At 42.3% G+C, this 22743-nt stretch overlaps 1 protein-coding gene across 2 annotated transcripts in view; it reads right to left on the bottom strand.

Annotated features, from left to right (window-relative positions):
- Nucleotides 1–22743, bottom strand: part of ATF7IP2 (activating transcription factor 7 interacting protein 2) — a 67261-nt gene that overhangs the window by 29344 nt on the left and 15174 nt on the right. For both annotated transcript variants that reach the window (XM_054041848.1, XM_054041851.1), the window contains exons 2-3: nt 8502–9414; nt 4476–4609 (exon numbers count right to left, since the gene is read on the bottom strand). In XM_054041848.1, coding sequence (XP_053897823.1) covers nt 4476–4609; nt 8502–9405 — 1038 coding nt within the window. In that variant the 5' untranslated portion in view covers nt 9406–9414. The remainder of the gene's footprint in view (nt 1–4475; nt 4610–8501; nt 9415–22743) is intronic.

The following is a 22743-nucleotide window of genomic DNA, read 5'->3' as shown; positions in this document are numbered from 1 at the left end:
ACTCTAAATCATCTTGTTGCAGTCAGATAAGAAAAAGGAATACCATTTCTCAGTCATTAATTTTATCTCCTGTTTATTAAGAAGTCTACTTATTCCTTTAGAATTTATTTGTTCCTTGACATGATTCTAATACAGTAACTCCTCACTTAAAGCTGTCCCGGTTAACGTTGTTTTGTTACGTTGCTGATCAATTAGGGAACGTGCTCGTGTAAAGTTGTGCAATGCTCCCTTCTAACATCATTTGGCAGTCGCCTGCTTTGTCCACTGCTTGCAGGAAGAGCATCCTGTTGCAGCTAGCTGGTGGGGTCTTGGAACCAGGGTAGACTGCCAGCCTACCTATCAGCTCCCCGCTCCTCTAAGTTCCCTGTGCTGCAGCCGCCCAGCAGCCTAGCAATTGCAGCTATCCCTCCCCCCCACTGCCATGTGCTGCTCCTGCCCTCTGCCTTGGAGCTGCTCCCCGAGCCTCCTGCTTGCTTTCCGGGGGGGAGGGGAAGGGAAGGGGAGCTAATGTCAGAGTGTCCCCCTCCCCCCTGCTCCTACACCCTGCTTACCCGTTCTCCAGATAGAGCAGGGTGGGGACACTGATGGAGAGAGACAGAGAGCCTGGGGCAGCAGCTGCTGTCTCAACTTCCTGATCCACTTAAAAAGACAATGCATTTAAGAGTGGGTCAGCTTACTTAAAGGGGCAGTGTGCATTTCTCTCTCTCTCTCCCACATACAAGGTGTGTCTCTGTCTGCAATGCTATCTCCCCTCCCCTCCATTCCTGCTGTCTTGTAGAGTGAGAGGCTACATTAACAATGTGTTAACCCTTGAGGGCTCAGCCGAGTGCTAGTTCATCATTTAGCACAGGTGTTCTCAAACTGGGGGTTAGGACCCCTCAGAGGGTCACGAGGTTATTACATGGGGGGTCATGAGCTGTAAGCCTCCACCCCAAACCCTGCTTTGCCTCCAGCATTTATAATGGTATTAATATATATAAAAAAGTATTTTTAATGTATATGGGGGGGGGGGGTCGCACTCAGAGGCTTGCTATGTGAAAGAAGTCACCAGTACAAAAGTTTGAGAACCACTGATTTAGCAGCAAGACATTCCCTGGGAAATATCCCACCCTCTTCCACCCTCTAACTTCACCACCTCAACCAAGCTTCACAATCATCATAGCTGTGAACAGTATTAAATTGTTTGTTTAAAACGTATACTGTGTGTACATCTATATAATATATAGTTTTTTGTCTGGTGAAAAAAATTTCCCTGGAACCTAACCTCCCCTATTTACATTAATTCTTATGGGGAAATTGGATTCGCTTAATATCGTTTTGCTTAAAGTCACATTTTTCAGGAACATAACCACAACATTAAGTTTTGTTTCCCTTAGTCCCTTTGGATAGTATTAACTTATTCTGCACTTTTGCTGCTGTGACCCAAGGACCTCTTGGTGCCAACTGGCAGGGTGCACAGGGTTTTCCTGGTATCTGCAGTGTCAGATATATGAATAGCTGTTCACCAAAGGGTGGCATGTGATGTTTCTACCAAAAGCCAATAGCCCATTAGTCATTATAATCTTTCCAAAATGTATGTACAGATAATATTTAAGAAGTTCTGTATCTGTAATATAAATTATGTTCTTAAGGATTTGGAGTTAAGGCTTGGTACCAGGTGGTGACATGTCTCAGACACAGCCTTGTCATGCAGGAAGTAATTGTCATTACACTGTATTTCATCTTCCAGCAGACCTGTGTATAGCATCAAGCAAACAATTTGTTTTGTAACCACTTAGCTTTCAGCTGAGTCCATTTTCAGTAGCGTCAAACATAGGTGGTTTAAAATGTTTTGATCAATTCACTAGATTCAGACAGGAAGTATAGTTTCTTGGAAGCCTTTTCAGTTTCAGATTTCAAAGCTTAATATGCAGTGTCATAAGTAATAAGGTATCTGCATTTTCATTTTCCAGTTACGATTATAACCAGAGTGGATTTGATTTAAAACAAATTGATTTAAATCACTAGTCAGGAAGACTCAATTTAATCATGGTTTCTACATAAAACTGCATTCTTGTTGGTTGTTATAACCTTATTACATATTCTTCACAACTCAGAGATAGATGTAGGTTTCATTTTTAGAAGGTACACACTATACATTTTTAAACAGTGATTTATTTTGAAATTGAAGCAGATATTTATGAAGTCATTGGGAGGTGAACTATCTCCAATTCAACAGGTTAATCATTAATATTTGGAGGATTTTCTTGCCATTCTGCATTAGGAGAAGAACATCACCAGACAGACATTTAAATTGTTTTATTTAACTAAAACAACAACGTTAAGTATTCTGGATTTTTTTCTTCAATAGCAAACATATAATATTTTAACAAAACAAGCACATGTCCCTCACTTCTCACATTTATCTCAAGACTTCTTCTCCTTGTCCACATCTATTCCAATCCCAATAATCTTCTATTCATTGAACTTTTTGAAACTTTGCACTTTTGAGAGAGGTAAGCGACTGACTCTGTGTACACAAATTTGCAGAGGGACAATAGAGTTGAGGTCTGTTATTTCTTACTTCTATATATTATTTATTTATTTAAAATATTTTTGCTGCTAACAAGCATGTTACCTCTGGAGACACAAATTCACAGTTTGAAAACTGCAAAACTAAGCATCTCTGATGGTATCTTCTAGATAGAGCACTGAGTCCCATTGGGTAGATAGAAAGATTAACCTAAATAATTTATACAGAAGCCAGTGGAACTCCATAAGATTGGGTCCCTAATCCATGAACTATTGGAACTCATTTACAAAACTTTTCTTAAACATTACATGAATATATTGTCTCATACTATAGAATTAGAATTTATAATATGCTGTCTCATACCATGATGAGATATCTTTGAGCTATAATGTATCTTAATTAAAACTATCTTTAGATCAGATTTTTTTGATAAAATGCTTTTTGAGGGGGAAAAAAACCTATTTAAATAAAAAAATTGGATTTTTTTTTTAAATCATTGATTTTTATCCACCCTGATTAGAACAGTTAGAAATGAGAATTCCACCAGCTATGTCTCATGTCGTTTAGTTATGTGGAGAAACAAATGTTACAGAAAGCTCAAGGTTTTCAAGCTTTTGCCATTAGAAGCAGCTTTCCTTGCTTTCACATTATGTTACATCACACTAGCAAGGCAAAGTGCTCCTCAGTCAGTTTTCCAGACACAACTTTGTCGCTTTCACAAATTAATTCGTACAAACCAACAACATTTTCATTCATATTCTCTCTATTCTCAGGTTCATACCCAAAAATCTCAGGCAGTCTCTATTTTTCTTTTGTGTGTTCTATACCATTCCTGAGAAGAGTTCAGCTACTCCCAGTCAGCAGAGAGGCAGAACACAACCATTTGAGGTCATATTTTCACATGTAAAGGTCTAACTGTTTCTCTAGCAGGAAGAGAACACAATCCCGTTTCCACTGAAACCAACGGCAGGTTCCAATTAACTTCAATGATGTAAGATTGTGTCCCGAAATCCTATGGTATTTGAAAAAGGACAACACATGAAAATAGCTGGAGTTCAAACCACAGTTTATGATTTTTATCTGTTTTCTTTGAATTTCATGAAACTGAAAGTGTCAGGTGAAAGTCTACAATAAGAATTGGGGTGAAATCTTGGCATCACTGAAGTCAATGGGAATTTTACCACTGACTTCGATAGAACCATGATTTCACTCTGGGTATTTAATTGTCTAAATACATAAATACATACATAAATAAATAACTAAATAAATGACCTATCATGTTCTGTCTGAGCCACTTAAATTCAAGAGATGACTTTTTCTTGGTGGGAGTCGACAAGAGTTCAAAGTGAGCAACTTAATATATCTGAGGTTCTATGCTTTAAATCTCTAGCCCACCAAAACCTAGCAGCTAACACGGACACATTCAACTAAAACAGGAATGAAACAACTCAGATGAAACTTTCAGTTAGCAACTCTAATGGGAATGAAGTCACAGCTCTGATCAATTCTGACCACAATTTTTATCTTCTGGAAGATAGGACTGTGCCAATTTGTCTAAGCTATTTTAGCAAGTGAAAAAGGAAACACACTATCTGAAGTGTTCTCAGGTCACTCAAGAAGTTGAGTAAACACTGAGTTTAAATGAATGTTACTTCATCTACTAAGACGTGCAAAAATTGGGTGTATTTATAAAGTAATCCATTTTATTTATTTGTCTTTATATGGCAAGGAATAATTTTCAAATTTCCAGCCTAATGGAGGAACCAATTTAGAATTATTAAAGTTCTTCTGAATTCTGTCTAGAAAGACAATTATTCACATCCATAAAATTTGGCTTAAGTAGTTCAGCACAGCTGACAATTATACTGAAGTTAACATAAAAACTACTTTCAACAGGACAATAACTAAAACATTTAATGCATGAAAGATTTCAGCTTTAAGCATATAAAATAAAGCAAGTTACCTTTCCCAAAAATTTTTCCTCTTTTTCTGGCACTGTACAAATATTCTCTTTTTTGTTTTCATCAGCAGTTTTGAAGCGTTTACAATGACTGTCTTCCTTGCTTTCTGAACATACCCTCTTCCTTTGAACATTGTCTTAGAGAAAAAAAATGACAAACATTTACCTCACAAATTAATTTTCTTAACACTGCTATGTGAAGAAACAAACTTATAATTAATGTCTTGGTAAAGTACAGTACCATTCAAAGCAGAGGTTAAATTTGTAAATGTGGTTCTATTCCTTAATTACATTACACCATAGTTTGGTCTTGGCATTGAGTGGGAAGAAGAATCTTACTACTTTTTTATGGGAGTGAGGGGGAAACCATGAGCCCAAGTAAAATGGAAAAGGCAAGGTCACTGACAGGGTGCCAGACAGACACTTTTCCATAGCCAAGTGCTAAGATCATTTTTAATTCTCAGGATGTCTTGCACTGGGACAACTGCCAGGAGCTGGCTACATCTCTCTTTCCCCAGTAGTGATAACATGCCGTCTGCTACTCCCTAGAGACAAACAATTCAGAGAGAAGAATATGCTGCTCCTATTGCCATAGAAAAAAGGTAGATGAAGGGCCACTTCAGGTGACCAAAGGCTCTTTTCCCCTGCATTACCCTAGATAAGTGACAGACAGGCTGTTATCAACTATACTATCTCTACTTCTCAGACAGATGATTCTTCTCCACAACAGCCACTGGACCTCCCTACATTTTTTAAGTAAAGAACTCACTTGCTTCTCCAAGCCAGATTAATTAAGAAATGAGGCGTGGGGGGAGAGAGGGAGGAATTCTGAAGCGTTTCAGTGAGTAGAGTAGTCGAGACTTATGAGAGTCTCTTCTTTAATTACCTGGAATTTAGAGGTGGATCTTTGAGAGAAGGGATCAATTCTCCTCTGATTTATGTGATCGCACATGGTGTAAATAAATGTAGAATTTGCTTCAGATGCCTTGGAATTTCCATTGAACGTCTCCTATCTTCGCTTTGTGGAATTATAATGGCCCCTCTTTTTTTAGTTTCAAGATAACCAAAGGGAGCCTCTAGCTCAGCCTGACCTTTATTATATTTTCACTCTCAAGCTATACAGAGTCTGGGTTTTGGAGACAATCCTCCTGGAAATGTTGAGTGGAGTTGGGAAATATACATTTCAAATTTAGATCATAGACAGCAGGCTCCATCTTTTAAGGACAATACTAAAAAAGTCAACATTTTTCCTGATTTTCCTGTTTCTTTCTATCTCCCTGGATAAACTCAAAACATTTTCTGTCTCTCAGATCCCATCTCACCTAATAATGCTAAAAATAAAGTTTTTTTTCCCCCTGGCAATTTTTTCTCCTGAGTGCTATAATTAACATACTGTCATTTGTTCAGCAGCTACTCCTAGACTTTATACCAGAACACTTGGAGAGAGAATTTTAATAAGTGAATTCTAGCAAGTGTTGAGCGCTTCCTTTTTAGTGTGGGAGAGGCCCACAGACAAAAGGGGAAACTGACTTACTAGACATGGGAAACAGGGAAAATGATGAGACACAAAGTGATGTCAAATAATGAAACTAAAAAAAAAAAAAAATAATAATAATAATCTTCTGGTTTGTTCCTCTGAACTTTCAGTTACAGCTATATTAAATGTTCCTTCTAATCGGGGGGGGGGGGGAGGGAGGGAAGGGGGCGGTGGGGGAAAGGGTACAGATAGAATTGTGATTAAGTTGGCAATGTCCTTGTAAAACAACAGACACCCATTTTTCTATTTTCATACATTTTAAGCCCAGAAGGAACCATTTGATCCTCTAATCTGACCTGACACATAACGTTCCAAATGTGACATAACACAGTACAGGTTTCCTGAGTCTTCAGAGACTGCCTAGGTTTTCCCAAGCTGAAGCTAAAATTTAACCAGAGTCTGGTCAGTTTTATTGGTGCTATTCTGAACCTTGACTATGAGGTAAGAATTGTATGAAGTGTTGTTGTAGCCATGTTGGTCCCAGAATATTAGGGAGACAAGATGGAAGAGGTAATATCTTTTTATTGGACCAACTTTTGATGGTGACAGAGACAAGCTTTTGAGCTTACCCATAGCTCTTCTTCAGATCTAGGAAACTTTACACAGCTAAATACAAGATGGAACAGATTGTTTAGTGTAAGTCGTAAACACATATTTCAAGGGACCATTCAAGGTGAAGTGGTCTATTAACACCCCTTCAGTCATAGGGAGGAAATTGGGGGGGGGGGATGGGAAGAAGATGGGGAAGTTGTTAGTGGGTTATAACAATCCATAACGCTCTATTTTTCTTTTTCCCAGCGTAAACAAGACTCTCTAACCATGTTTGTGGACCGGCCAAACGAGTTACCTCATCCTCCCAGCTGTTTGTTTAGTACACTATAGAGCATACTGCCTAAGAGGTTATTAATTCTGCTCTGTGTAGGTGTCCTCCAACCACCTTACAATTGCTGAAGCACTATCAGACAAATCCCCAAATATTCCCCAGAATGCACCCATGCGAATATGGTAAAGCAGTGGGCTAGATGCAGATGTACAAACAAGACTGTGATGACAGAAAAGTTGCTATGTGAATACAAAACTAAACCGTGTTATCTGTAACCAGTTAAGAGGACAATGCCCCTAACTGTCTTCTTAACTGGTTACAAAAATAAAATAAAAAAAATGTTGAAGTGACACTTGCGGAGGTGGCTTTAGTTTCACCTGAAAAATTTCCAAATAAGGATCACATAAACATATTCAATGGACAATGATAAAGGATTTAATATTGATTGCCATAGGCCTGAGGGAATCTTGAGCATATTAGTAGTCATTATAGTTGTGAAATAACTGATAAGCAGTTCTAGGAATTCCATCACAGTTACCTATTCCATACAAGCCCCAGAGATCCAAGCACCAAAGCCAACAGTTTATTAGGCTTCTTTATTCAAAAATTCTGCATAGGGCACCCTAACACAATCAGGGTTTAATCACAATTAGTTGACAATACTTCAACACCATTTATCCTAGTCTATGTGTTCAGCATCATGTCAGCTAACATGGTTGTTAAACATGTTCAGACATGGTAACACTTCACAGTATAGGCCAGGCCTAAGTAGACAGAGTGAACTGGAAATGAAATAGTAAAACTGTTTGGTCACAAGAGGCAACGCGTAGCCTGCAAAGGTTTAAAACAAAAAAGAAATAAAGAAAAGAGGTGCCTATGAAGTTGATTAGGCAGGATCACCTAACAGTTAACAACATACCAGTTGGATGATTTACTTAAGAAAAAACGTCGTAACATTTTGATACATCCTCCTCTTCACCTTTGTTTCATTCTTTTCCCCTCAGCCCAGTGTATTCACCTTGGATAAGGCAGGCCAACCTCACTGCATTGTTTTTCCCTTCCACTTATTGATGCCTGAGACTGCTTTTCTCGAACAATTACCTGTCCTATATTAGACAGCCTAGAATAACTGCTTCAGAATGGACTTGCTCATTTTCCTGTGTCTCTTGTTTTCTAGTCTCAGTTTTCAGTAACCATTTAGTTCCATTCCTTCTCACCATTATCTATCTTATTTTCTTTTTCCATTTATTCCAGCCTTCCACTTGTCATTACTTAATTCACTCTTTGGTTTGGGAAGAGGGGAGTGGAAGAGAGGAGAAACCCAATCTCCTTCCTCTACTGCATATCCTAAATCTGTTACATTTCTCCTCCTGTTTCAACACAGTGTATGAACACTTCAATGAAGCAGAGAAAGTGGAAATGCTGCATCTGGACTAGTAGTGCTTAATCTATCCAAGATGCTTCAGCACTACACACTAGCAGGTCAGACAGACTAAAACGGCACCAAGAATGGTGAAAGAAGAGAGAATGTGTTTGTTCAAACACACACCCACACCCATGACCTAAAGAATTTTTATAACAAGATTTCTGTAAATTTAAAAGCTAAAATTTAAGAAGTTATCTTGGAAACAGTCAAATTTATCAATCATTAGAAGAAGAGAGTGCTTACCACCAATGCTATATCCAGGCGATGTATCCTGCAGCATAACAGCAGCTTCCACATCTGGTGAAATATTTGGACTACCATTTCCATAGGATGTTTTACTCTCCGAACCATCAGCTATTCTATCTGTCCCAGGCAGTGTGGGGGTAACTGAATTAGTAAGGTTATATTTGTGCTTCACATCATTTGAATCAGATATCACGTCTACCTTTTTTAATATGGGAATAACCTCTTCTATTGCACTATTTATTTCTGTTGTTGTGTCTATCTTTTCTAAAATAGGAATAATCTTGTTAGTTCTTTTTTCATCCCCAGAATCACTGTTAACTGGATCGTCTAAACAAGCATTCTCTTTTAACTGGTCAACAGGTAGGTTATTTGGTTTTGAATACAAATGCACTTCAACTGGCTTGGAGGATGGTGTATTTAGTTCATTTTCATACCATTTATGCAGTATATCTTGTAAACACCCAGCATTTAGGAACTGTTTTGCATCAGAGTTTTTGTTACAAGATTTCTCATGGAGAGGTTCTTGGGATTCTTCTTGACAGTTTTGATCAAAATTTTTGTCATATGAGCATTGTTTTACTTCTTCATTTACTTTTGAGTTAACACTGAACCCCTGTATTGAGGCTGTTAATTTTTGAGGTAACATTTCACTTTTTTCAGGGAACGTATCTGTTTTTGATTCAGTTGGTGAGTTTCCTTTTACAGAATCATTACTTCTGCAGTTTATGTCCACCGTATTTAACTGAACATGGTGATCCTCAGTATGCAAGCCGTTTAGAATCTTTCCTTGTCCTGAAATATTCTTCGTTTTACTCAGCATTTCCACTTGTTTTCGACTACTTGGAGTCATTGTTTTTCTTGCTCTCAAAGGCTTTTGGATGATTGTATTTGAACTCTCCATCTTTCATGCCTTAAAATAAGAAAAAAAAAATTAAAAAACAAGAATCAATCCTCTATCCAATGTCAACCTGAAGCCACAGGAAGACTTTTGGCAGTTCCAGCAGTAAGCACAATAGCCACCTCTACAGTACTGTTCATATTTGGCACAAAGGAACTACCTCCCAGCTTTTTCAACATGTAAGTGAAATGAGAAGCTGGATGAAAAGCAGCAGACTATACTTAAACCCAGGTAAGTCCATAGTGATGCTAGTAGGAAAAGAGAAGTACTTTGAAGAACGGAACTCTCTGCAATATCCCCCATTATGAAGGCCATCTGCCCCCAGATTTTTAAATCAGTCCATAAGCTAGGATTTCTTTTGTACTCTTCAATGCTACTGGATGTCCGAACAGCAGGATTGGCAAAGTGTATTTCCTTCCATCTGTAAGTGGTTGGGAATTTTTATCCCATCCTACTGGATGCAGCCATGGCTATGTTGAGCCATATAGTCAGAACCTCCAGGCTTAAATACTTGGTACATGCCCTCCAACACAGACCTCTCTGAACAAGCTCCTATGCTTCAATCTCTAAACTGGTTGCCCACAGAATATAGTCTAGTTCAAAGTCTCTGACCTGATATTCAAAGCCATCCACAAAATTGGCCCTAGCTATCCAAAATATCACTTCTCCCTCCATGACTATGGATCTCCCAGGACAGTTACATTTCCCTGGAGCAATGAAACTGAGTCTCGTGAGCTTGAGACACAGAATTTCATGGGAATATGACTTTTAGACAATGGATTTCAATTCCACAGATTACAGCCACCACAGGTGTCATTTCATTTTATGAAAAAAACAACTCATTTCTTATATTCACTTTCCTTCAATAAGTTTTTCACTCTTTCCTTCATCACACTCGCTTGCATACAAACCTAAAAATCCTTTAAAATAACTACTTTATCCTATGATCGGAAAGGGAAAAAAAAAAGACATATATATATACACACACAATCAGAAGAAATGAGAAGGCTCTTAGGATCAATTTCTAAAAACTTTTATTCTGAAAACAGTACACAATTTGTTATATTACACACACACACACACTTACTTCAAACCCAGGCTTAAATCAATATCTTTAAACATTTTCAAAATCATAAATTATGTACTCTGTTTTCAGAATAAAAGTTTTTAGAAATTGATCCTAAGAGCCTACTCATTTCTTCTATGATTTTTGGTTGGGAAAAAACGTTCTCAGACCTCCCACAGCAAATGTGTACAAAGTCAGTAATTGACTTTTGTTATACAGAGCAGTGTGGGGAAAAAGAACCAGGTGGCCTTCTTTAGGACAGCCAAAGTAACACCGAAGGCCCAAATTCAGGCCCTCTGACAGAGGCTGACTATATAAACGGCCTTTACATAGAACAGTACAGGCCAGGGCCTGAACAAAACTAAGCTGTATAATTCCCTGCCAAATACGGTCATGGGCTATGACCAGAGGAGGGAGGGAAAGAAAGCAATGCGAAAGGCCTTAGCAACATGATAACCGCTTGTTGATGAAAAACATGATAACCGCTTGTTGACGAAACATAATAACGGCTTATATGAAGAAATTACTTCTAGTAAAGGCCAACTTCTCCTATAGTTCCAGCTATCTGCCAACTAGCTAATCATATATCATCTTTGGGCGTCCCGTAATAAACCCCTATGATCCCGGAAAAAAAACAATATGTACCCTGACGAGAACAACACTCCAACTGGTGCCAAGTACCACCCATGTCGGAAACCACCAAGTAACCCCCCACCCAATAGGCACCCAATTCTTGTAAATAATGAGGAAACTGCCAGGAAAAAGGGACAGACCCCCAACTCTTATTTTCGCATAAATGACGTATTATTTGTACTATACTTGCGGTTTGACGGAATAAAAGCAGCCTGAGTGCTGTGCTAGGTGTGGTAGTTTTCAGACTGCTACCCCAACGCGTTGGTATGTATTGCAATAAACTGGCCTCAAGCTTGAGTCTGTGAACTAAAATCAATGCGTGGGTGACTTTTTCCACGACAGCAGCTACAAAACATAGCAGTCCCCACGTTAAGAGAAAAGCTCAGTTTCCCTGTCCTATGCAACCAATAAGGCAATACCTGCCTCCAAACCTAAAAAGTCCTATGCTGATACCTACAGCCCATCAGAGGACACACCTTATCACCAACATCCTCTTTTCTTCATGTCACTGAAAACATGCTAGCCAAGTCTGCTGAAAATTAACAATTAGCTACTTAGACCACAGGCTGAGATGATCTTGATCATAATATGGAGTGAAGTTTAGAGTCATACTGAGCCCAATTCTATTGTCCCTATTCTGTTGGTCTACAGCAGACTGGGAAAAATCCAGAGTTTTGGATTGATTAGATGTGCCAAACACTACCAAGAAAAGAATTAAGGCATTAGAGGTTTAGATCCATACACCAGTACAATAATTGTGGCTTGAGAAAAAAAAAAAAGAAAAGAAAAAAAAGCCGGTCTGCTCTGTGATACAGTGACTATTTTTGGTACAAAAAGCAATGCAGCACTCTCACTGACAAATCTGCAAGTGTATTTAAGACCAAAGAGAAACCGCCACTACTGGAGGTAGAGGACAGTGACAGCAGTCATGACGTGGATCATGTTATCAAAGATCAATAGATTTTTTATTTATTTATTTATTTATTTTTTAAACACACATTTAAATTTACTTAGTAATTAAAGAGACCTCAGAAAACTCAGCTTAACTGAGTTTATTAAACAATTGTTAGTCAGCAAATAACAAAGATATACTTTTCCAAGACGTATAGAACTGAGCATGCAGCCAATGACTGTTTGACTCTGATGCTGCCTGGTTGTTATAAGCATATTAAGCTGTAAGTAAATACTAGATTGTTCAGTTTCATTCTCATTATTTCCTCTTTTTTCCATACAGACATCTCTTATTTTTGGTATATTTATGGGTTTCAGTTACATAATCAAACATCTGTTATTTACTTATGTCTTATGTCTTTTTAGCAGGTACATCATATGTTGCTAACTTAAGGATTTGTTACTTCATCACTAGAAGTATTAACAATTCTTGCAAAGGTTCCATCTTTCTGGTAATTCTAACAAGCTAATATTTTTCTTCTTCTTAGAATAATTGCAAAGCATTATGGAGTCTGTCTCACAGACAACCTACAAGACTTTCACATCAGGTTTATAGGTCAACAGTATCAGCCTTGTCACTTTAAATTTATTTATGGTGATACTTACTTAATTATGAGCAAAGAAGCTATAAGTAAGGCATCCATGAGTAAATTTCTAACTTATTAAAGTCATATAAAGGTAGCAAATAAAGCATCATAGGACAACAATTAAGAGGAGCAATCATTTGCAAAAAGTTGTTGGTTCAATTTAGATTACTGATCAGCAAGACATCAAACCCAATTGAGCTTAGTTATCAGTCAGACAGACCAGCACAAAATAGAAAGGTAAAAGTTAATACATCACCAACCTTAGGAACAGGTTGCAGCTTCACTTCTGTTCCAGCTTTTTCTCTCTCTAAGCAGGGTTTTTGTACCGGCTTTTTTACAGTATTTTACTTGCCGTACTTACATTATCAATTCCTACAGTGTCAAATTTGAAGGTAATATTTCCTATTTGCCAGCAAGATGATTCATGTCCACAGCACATTTCCATTTTATACATGATACAAAGCTCATTTGTGAGTAATTTTCCATGAGCTGGCTTAGCATAACTACACAAAGCTTTTGGGAGTCTGGTTCAGGTTTGGTACCTACTTTAGTTCCTTCAATTATGTTTACTACAAATCAGACTTATTTCTTTCTTGTGGTTTTGTTTAGTTTCATAATTTGTTATTCAGGTAGCAGAACCAAAACACATTTTATCTAACAAACACATTTCTTATTTGTTAGACTGTGTCCACGTGGAGGGCCACTCACCGGTTTGCCAGATCTTGTTGCAGATCTTGGTGAGTACATCTATTACTATTTCTCCTCCGAATTTCATTAGTTCGGCTGGGATATTGCCAATACCTGTAGCCTTTCCGTTCTTGAGTGATTTCACAGCTGTCTCCACTTCTTCACGCATTATTGGAAAGTCATCCTCCTCTGTTGAATCTGGGCTGTCTAGGACACAGGATCTCCATTTGTCTGGTGGTTGAATAGATCAGAGCTGTAATTTGTCCACCTATTGATGATGTCCTTTTCTTCTGTGAGACTGTTCCATTCTTTGTCTTGAATTGCGTTAGCTTTGGTCCATCTCTCCTTTGTCAGATCTTTTACAATCTGGAAGGCTCATTTACTATTTTTATTATTGACACTCTTCAATTTTAGAGCATTGTTTTTCGATCCATATCTTCTTGGCCAACTTCATTCCTTTCTTCATCTTTCCGCCAATTACTCTGTATTTATCAGCTCCCTCCATGTTGTTCTTATCTCTCTTGAGTTCTCTTCTAATGTCACATATTTGTAGTATTTCATTTGTGACCCAAGTTTTTGTCTTCTTACGGTGTTTCCCAAGGATGTCCATTGCTGCCTCTTTCATTACAGCATTAAAATTGTTGGTCATTGTTTCTACGTCTTCCTCTAGAGCAAGCAGCGGAGCAAATTTTCCACCAATCATTGTTTGGGATGACTCCGCAATGCTCCGGTCTCTAAGTCTTCCTAAGTCAAACTTGATTCTGGTGAACTTTGGCCTGACAATTTTCTTTAGACGCAGCCGAAAGTTTAGCATCACAAGGTCGTGATCATTTCCAATATCAGCACCGGCCAAGTTCCTTGTTTTGCACCATGATGTAGTCAATCTGACTGTGATGTAAACCATCAGGTGCATGCCACGTTGATCGTCTGGATGCCTTATGTGCTCCTAATGTGTTTGTAAGAACCAGATTGTTAGAGCTGGCAAACTTCAAAAGTCTCAGTCCTCTCTCATTGGTTACTACATTACAGAAAGGGCCTCAATAACCTCGCCAATCTGCCTGTGTGTCAGTACTCACTTTAGCATTCCAATCTTCCTGTACAATCAGGATATCTTTCTTGTGTACCTTATCAATGTCTTGGAGCGTTTTTGCTTTTTCAAATGCAGTCTGTCTAGACTTTCTGTCATGTCTAAAAATGCACTTTACACAGTTTCCTGTCTGAACCACAAACACCAGAGGAAGTCCTCACTGATGTGAGGGGGCTTGCTTAAAGCTATATTACCAACTGTATTCATGCTTATGAATATGTAATCAATATGTAAGGAATGAGTGAGATAGTGTGAGTGTAAGAAACCAACTGCAAGGCTTGAACCAAAATATTACCATGTAAGGATAATCATGGTGTATATGGGACTGTATAAAAACCTACGTCAGTAGCAGCCAGAAAGAGATGTAATCCACGACAGCAAGAACTCAGGACCGGACCAGAAGCAGTAGAGTCCTCCCGCAGACCCGAAGGGGCTTCGGGGACTCTCGTTGCCTAGCGGTTCAATCTCTAGGAAGCTGGAACCTGGCCAGTCTCAGTCACCTAAGATTGAAAGCAACATCCTCACCTGCAGCCTGTCACCAGTACGCATGGAATGTGTGTGTGAGTATAACTGTGCAAATAAGAAAAGCAAGCAATAAATCAGCCCTCAGTACTGCTTTAATTCAACCTCTGTGTGTGATTCCAGGGAACTGGCAACAATATCTGCCTAACCTGTGTAGCCATACACAACATCATGATTTTGAGGTTTCATCTGCAGTATACAGTGTGTGTCCAGAGTAAGCGGACAAAAGATAAACATTAGCAAATGGAAAATGAATGTAAGAATTTAAAAGCTTGTTCAGCCCTTTCAGTTATCATGTTACCTGTCCTTGGGACTGGCCAAGGAATGAGTCCACGCAAAAGGTGAACTTGAGGAGCACTGAGATTTGTTTATTGGTGTGAGCTGAGCTTGTCTAATACAGCTATACTCTCACACATATCACATTTATGCTGGCCGGCTGCAGGTGCGGGCGTAGATGGATTTAGATTTAGCAGGTGGCTGAGGCTGACCAGGCAACAGCTGCCCAGAGACCGGCCGCAATCCGCGGAAGGGCTCTACTGCTTCCAGTCCGGTCCCGAGTTTAGTGTGCTGTTACATTTCCTTATTGGTACCCCTGACCTGGCCGCCCATCTCGAGGTTTATACCTTCACCAAGATAATACCATCGTTCCATAAAAGGGGATATTTGCCTCTTTGTTTTGCCATTGGCTGTTACTCACACTATCTCACTCATTCCTTACATTAATTGATTACATTCATAAACATGAATACAATTGATTATATAGAGCAATGCAGCTTTAAGCAAGCATCTAACATTATTGGGAACTTTCCGCTGCTTGTAATGGCATAACAGGAAACTGTGCAGACTATACTCGAAAGAGCAAATTGGGAGGGAGGGGCACGTCCAGCTACAGGGGATGGAGGGTCTCTTATCTACTAATCTAGTTTCTTCAAGCCCCTTTAATTCGACAAGCATGAAGTCCCCTCGGGAGACGCGTTTAAAAATAAGGCTTTTTAAATGTAACTCCAGGGGACTGGTTATCAATAATCCCTGACTGGAACTTGACAAGAAATAACAATGTAACCCTTCTGCTGATTGTCATTAGCAGGAATAAGGGCCAGGTAAATAAAATACTTGGCTTGAGCCCCAACCTAAAAACCTTATTCTTTCCCAGGCATTAGGAACTTAAATTTAATCCCATCACCTTTGCAGCTATTTCTTCCTGCTCACAAGGACTCAGGAGTCCCTGGAAATATAAAACCACAAATATTTTTTTGTTTTGAGGGGGGGAAAAAAAACCAAAACATTTAAATAGTTAGCCAATTGCATGTATTTCCTCGAATGTCTTGTACTCATGCTAAAAGTTTTATTTCAAAAGTTGAACTGTTGTAGCTTTTGTTCTTTTTATGTGCAGAATATGTCAAAAACAAGATATGCTGTCTTCTGTTGAGGCTTGCCAAATACGAACTGTGTGCTAGTTATAGTTACCACACATGTGTCTACAGTCTACTGATATCTGAAATGTTATGTACAAAACCTAGATAAGAAAAGATGTGTAAGGGTAATAAAAATATGAGCAAAACTGAGCTCAAAATTTGGAGCAGAGTGAAGATATAATCACTGCAAGATTGTTCTCCAGATGGGTAATTTATTAATTTTGCCGCTCTAACTTTCATTAATAAACTAATTAATTCTGGTTATCTGACATCTTATCAATAACCAAAACCCTCACACCTTAAAAATAAAATTAGCAAAACCCAAATAGTATATGAAGAGGTATCGCTGACCCAGTTATTAGTTGTCTGGCTTATTGAGGCAGCTCTGGAGTTTCTAGTAATACTGCTAAACCAAACAACTCACTACAGCCTTACCTTAGATCTTAGTTCCTCTTTGCTGCTCACACATTGGGCACGTTACCCCGGATTTTCTTAACACAAAAGTATGGTACCTTATATTTTCCTATCTCCAGGTGGATTCAGGAAATAAATCAATGGGGACACAGCTCTTCTGTCTGATAAATGATTGGTACAAAACAAGAGTGCTTTCACCCAAAAATCTTTTTTATTGAGTCTAAAGCACACATCTAAAATAGCAATAGTCTAGAGAAACCCAGATATAGCAACCCAAAGTCCGAGATGCTATTGAATGGTCAGTGGCAGGTTTTTGGTGGCCAGCCTTCCTCCTAGCCGCTGGGGAGTTGGATGTCAGCCTCCTATCTCAGAGAAAAGCTCTCCGAACTTCCCCAAAATTACATACTCTGACTAATCTTTTTATAGGTTGCTCAAAACAAAGCTAATAACTCATAGTAACCCCTTGCTAACAGTTTTCCTAACATCAGCAAGCAACTCCTAATCATAAAATCAGTAAAAACTCAGAATCAGTAAAACCCAAATCCAAGAGCAGCCATCCACGCTTCCACCCATTCTCATGAGTCTTCCAATTTTACTTTCCATTCTTATCAGCAAAACTGCTGCTATTTCATATGCTTATATAAACCTCAAGTTATTTCTACCTACGTGGTGTTCTCGCTTCCAGTTAGTGGTGGCTGAGTGCACAAAATGGCTGTGGTATTGTCAAAACAATTTCTCTTGCAACAGGCAGTCCAGTTCCTTCACTGATTATGGTCACTCACTACGTATGGTATTGCTTCCCAGGTGATGCCAGCTCATTCAGTAGCTTCCATGGTGGTCTTCTGCCAAATTTTTTTTTTTTTTGGCCTTCCTTGCTTTCTTTTACTTTCCTTGAGTAACCAATTTAATGATTGCTTAGCATGTCTCCCATCTTCCATACAGTGTACATGTCCTGAGCACCTGAGCCTGCTTTCTTTAATAATATTCTCTAACATGTCCTGCTCTGTCATCTTCCTTACTCTCATGTTATTTTGTTGTCTTTCCAGGAAATGTGTTGTAGCTTTTTCAGCCATCTGTGATGGACAGCCTCCAATCTCTTTTTTTGTTAGCCAGGGTCATCGGCAAAGTGTCTACTCTGTACAATAGCATGCTCAGGGATATCATATGGTGTAATCTGACCTTTAGTTTGGTGTGGAAACTTCTGTTTGACCAGATGTTGTTCATCCTTCCAAAAGTGGTTTTTGCTTTTCTTAATCTTGTATGAATATCTTTATTGCAGCCACCTTCAAATGCGATCATACCCACAGAAAGCTCTGCTATCTTTGTGATTTCTTTTCCATGCATGTACCTCTTTGCATCTGTTGTCCAGTTTCTTATCTTAACTGTGGTTTTCTCTGCATATCCTGTAAGTCCAATTTTTGCTGTTTCCTGTTCTACCTCTGATGTAAGGGCAGTCATTCCTAGCGCAGGAGTGTGGCTGGGGTAAAACACTGAGAGGAAGATGTCCTGGCTCATGTGGAGTTGTGAGATAACCTTAGGAAAAAAGGCTGGTTGAGCTCTGAGTTGGACCTTGTCCTTATGAAAAACTGTGTAAGGGGGCTCGGACACGAGGGCCCTGAGCTCCAACACCCTGCTTGCTGAAGTTATTGCCACGAGGAATGAGACCTTGTACGAGAGATGGAGCGGGAGCACGTCGCCATTGGTTCAAATGGAGGGAACCAGATTAAGGTCCCAGGCCGGGACAGGCTGACCTGCTTGTGGGAAGAGCCTGCCCAGGCCTTTGAGGAAACGAGTGACCAAAGGGTTTGCAAAGACCGAAAATCCACTGGTGCCCAGATGGAGGGTGGAGAGGGCAGCTAAGTGGACCCTTATTGATGACAGGGACAGGCCTTGTTTTAGGTGCAGGAGGTAGTCCAGTATGAATGGTATGGGGGTGAGCAACAGCGACTGACTGCATTGCTCCACCCAGATGGAGAACCTTTTCCACTTGGCAAGGTACGTTTCCCTGGAGGAGGGCTTCCTACTTCCAAGGAGGACTTGCCTAACTTGATCAGAGCAGGACAGCTCCACGGTGTTTAGCCATGGAGCATCCAGGCCATGAGGTGGAGCGACTCTAGGTTCGGGTGCTGCAGTTGGCCATGGTCCTGGCATGATCAGGTCTGGGACCAAAGGTAGGGTGAGCGGTGCTGCCACGGACATTTCCAGGAGAGACATGAACCAGTGCTGGTGCGGCCACGCCAGCGCTATCAGTATGACTCGGTCCCGGTCCCTGCAGATCTTGAGAAGCACCTTGTGGACCAGCGGTATTGGTAGAAATGTGTAGAGCAGACTCCTCCCCCCCAAAGAGAAGGAAGACATCTGCGATGGACCCTGGGCTGTGATTCATGAAGGAGCAGAACAATTGACATTTTATGTTGCTGCGAGTGGCGAACAGGTCTATCTGGGAAGAGCCCCAGAGATGGAAGATTGAGCTCGCTATGTCCGGCCAGAGGGACCACTTGTGGCCGTGAAAGGTCCGGCTGAGACTGTCTGCCAGCTCGTTCTGCACTCCTGGGAGGTACAACGCCTGCAGGTGTATCGAGTGCTCTACACAGAAGTCTCACAGCACGAGGGCTTCCCGGCACAGGGGAGAGAAGCGTGCACCCCCGCCCCCCACTTGGTGATATAGAACATCGCCGAGGTGTTGTCCGTGAGGACTGAAACACATCTGCCTGCTATGTGGGTTTTGAAAACCTGGCATGCCAGGCACACCGCTCTCAGCTCTCTGACATTAATATGCAGAGCAAGGTCCGCTTGAGACCAGAGGCCTTGAGTCCTGAGCTCCCCTAGATGAGCTCCCCAGCCTGGATCCAAGGCATCTGTCACCAATGAGAGAGATGGCTGATGGCTGGCAAAAGGCACTCCCACACAATTCACTTGCGGGCCGAGCCACCACAGAAGGGAGTTCAACACCGGGTGGGGCAGAGTTATAATGCTGTTCAGAGTATCCCAGGCTGGCCGATACACCGACACCAGCCAAGACTGGAGTGGTCGAAGTCTGAGTCTGGCATGCTGCACTACGTAGGTGCACGCAGCCATGTGCCCCAGCAGTTTCAGGCAGTTCCTTGCTATGGCCGTGGAGAACTGAGGCCCCATATAATGTCCCCCAGTGAGTGAAACCTGGTTTCCGGGAGGTACGCCCCTGGCTTGAGTTGAGTCTTGGACTGCTTCTATGAACCCTATCCTCTGCACTGGGGACAGAGTGGATTTGGCCTCGTTGAGGAGACGACCTAGTTTGAGGAAAGTCCTTCTTATGAAGTCGACCTGATCCTCCACTTAGGCTCTGGAGTGGCCCTTGATCAGCCAGTCGTCAAAGCAAGGGAAAACCTGTATCTAGCACTTGCGCAGACTGACATGCATTTGGTGAACACTCGAGGAGCTGCTGACAGTCCGAAAGGGAGGATGGCAAACTGTCAGTGGCCGCTGCTCACAAATTTGAGGTAGCGTCTGTGATGTGGGACTATTGCAATGTGGAAATCTGCGTCCTTCAAGTTGAGGGCAGTGTACCAGTCTCCCGGATCCAATGAGGGGATAATGGAGGTTAGCGAGACCATGCGGAACTTGAGTCTCTTTATAAACTTGTTGAGCAGCCACAGGTCCAGGATGGGTCCGAGGTCCCCCTTGGCCTTCAGTATTAGGAAATACTGGGAGTAGAACCTCTTCCTTCCCCCTTAGTTCCTGAGGAGCCTCCTCCACTGCCCCCACCGAGAGGAGGGACTGCACTTCTTGAATTAGAAGTTGCTCGTGAGAGGGGTCCCTGAAGAGGGATGGGGAAGGGGGCTGGAGGGGCGGGGGAGGGAGCACAGAATTGGATGGAATATCCCCTCTCTACCGTGCGGAGCACCCAGCGGTCTGAAGTAATTTAGGACCAGGCACAGTAGAAAGGGGGTAGACATGATGAGAAGGTAAGATGGGAAGGATACAAAGTCCGTACTGGTGAGCCATCCTCGACCACACTTTCAAAAGGATGGCCTAGGCCTGGGCGGAGGCTTGGGTTGGCCAGAGTTTTGCCCTGAGGAGGGATATTATCTCCTCCTACCACTTCTGCTCCACCTACGCGGAGCGTCCTGGTGGTTCTGCGGCTGGTAAGGCCAAGGGGCAGGCTGAGGCCTAAAATGCCTGTGCTGGGTAGCCGGTGTGTGGAGCCCCAGAGAGCGGAGAATAGCCCTAGAATCCTTCAAACTGTGAAGTCTCTTATCAGTCTTTTTCCAGAGAAGAGGGAGGACCTCTTGAAAGGGAGGTCCTGTATGGTCTGCTGGACCTCGTGGGGCAGACCAGAGACCTCCAGCCAGGAGCCTTGCCTCATCATCACTCCTGTGGCCAGAGTGCGCGAGGCTGCATCTGCCACATCTAAAGCCACTTGCAAAGAGCCCCATAAGAGTCTTGAGGCAGGAGCTCTGCAAACTTAGCTATCGCCGAGCAGGTGTTATGTCCGTAGCGGCTTACAATGGCCTGCTGATTGACTATGCAGAGTTGCAGGCCCCCGGTCGAATAGACCTTCCTGCCAAATAGTTCCAGCTTTTTGGCGTCCCTGTTTTTAGGGGTGGAGCCTTGGAACCCCTGCCGCTCTCTCTGATTGGCCACATCGACCACCAAAGAGTCTGGGGGATGGAGTGGGTATAAAGGTGTTTGTACCCCTTAGACGTAGGAAATAGTGCCGTTCAGTCTTCTTGGCCACAGGGGTCAGAGAAGTGGGGGTCCGCTACAGATTTTTGGACATGTCCATTACGGTCTTAATCAGTAGCAGAGCAACCCTCGATGGGACAGAGGGAGCAAGGATGTCCACAATAGGGTCCAAGTCCTCCTCCACCTCCTTGGCCTGTATCCCTAGGCTTTGAGCAGCCCACCTCAATAGCTGCTGGAGAACATGATTGTCCTCAAGAGCTGGGGCCATCGATGTACCCGCGACCGCTTCCTCAGGCGAGGACAAGGATGAAAGGACCGGCAACAGACCCTGCTCGCTACCCTCAGCTCCCTTGGGGCCCCTCGGCACATGGTACTTGAGCTACGGTGCCGGTACTGATGGGGGATTTGGCACTGCAGCCGGTACCGGGGCTGATAAGTCTGGCGGTGCTGAGCCCAACGGCACTGGCAGGGTCGAAGCTGAAGCCCTCAGCAGCATCGTTGCCTGAAGAGATGGTGCCGGAGCTGGTCGCGCCAACAGAGCCGCTCCCTCGGACGACAGTGCTGGTGCTGTCTGTGGCATGAAGGATGCCGAAGACACCAATGCAGCCCTGGACCGCGGACCGTGGAGTAGACCCTGGCTCTAGTGGTAAGTCCAGGGTGTCCAAAAGGGCCATTGAGCAAACGGCTGCCACTGCTGCGGCCCTGGTGCCGGGTATGGCTGGTGACTCCGTCATGACTTGGACCTCCTGCTCCACGATCTGCTGGAGTGATAAGAGTCCACCTCCGACGTCTCAGAGTAGGAGGACCACTGCTCACCGGCGAAGCCGGGGAACAGTGCAGCCCTTCTATCTGTGTGGGCGGTGCCGGGGATGGAGAGCAGTGGGCCATCATGGCTGGTTTGTCCCTGGAGTGGAACGGGGGACGGGTGGTCACCGGCGACTTCTCCTTCCTCTGGGGGGAGGACGGCACCGGGAGGCGCATCAGGTCTGTGGCCGCCTCGAACGCATCCGGCGTTGACGGGAGCTGTATGTCCCCCTGGTGACCGAGGAGGGTTAGGGCTCAACCGGACCCTGGCTGGAGCAGGAGTCAACGAGACCACGGGAGGCTGCAGGAAGGAGGCAGTCTGTCTCTATACACTCGTGGATGCCACAGACCCCTTAGGTTTCGAATGAGGTGAACGACCCCTCTCCAGCCTCTTCTTCTTTACCAGCACCGGGGATTGAGAGAGGTGCCATGCTGAGGCCGACTTTTTATGGCCCGAGCCGTTGCAGTGCTGGGGGGCCTTAAGAGTCCTTAGTTGGTGCCGTTTCAGCT

The sequence above is a fragment of the Malaclemys terrapin genome, chromosome 10 (assembly GCF_027887155.1).
Source record: "Malaclemys terrapin pileata isolate rMalTer1 chromosome 10, rMalTer1.hap1, whole genome shotgun sequence".
Classification (NCBI taxonomy): domain Eukaryota; kingdom Metazoa; phylum Chordata; order Testudines; family Emydidae; genus Malaclemys; species Malaclemys terrapin.
Note: the sequence above shows the minus strand (reverse complement) of the source record. Positions and strands in the feature narration are given on the sequence as shown.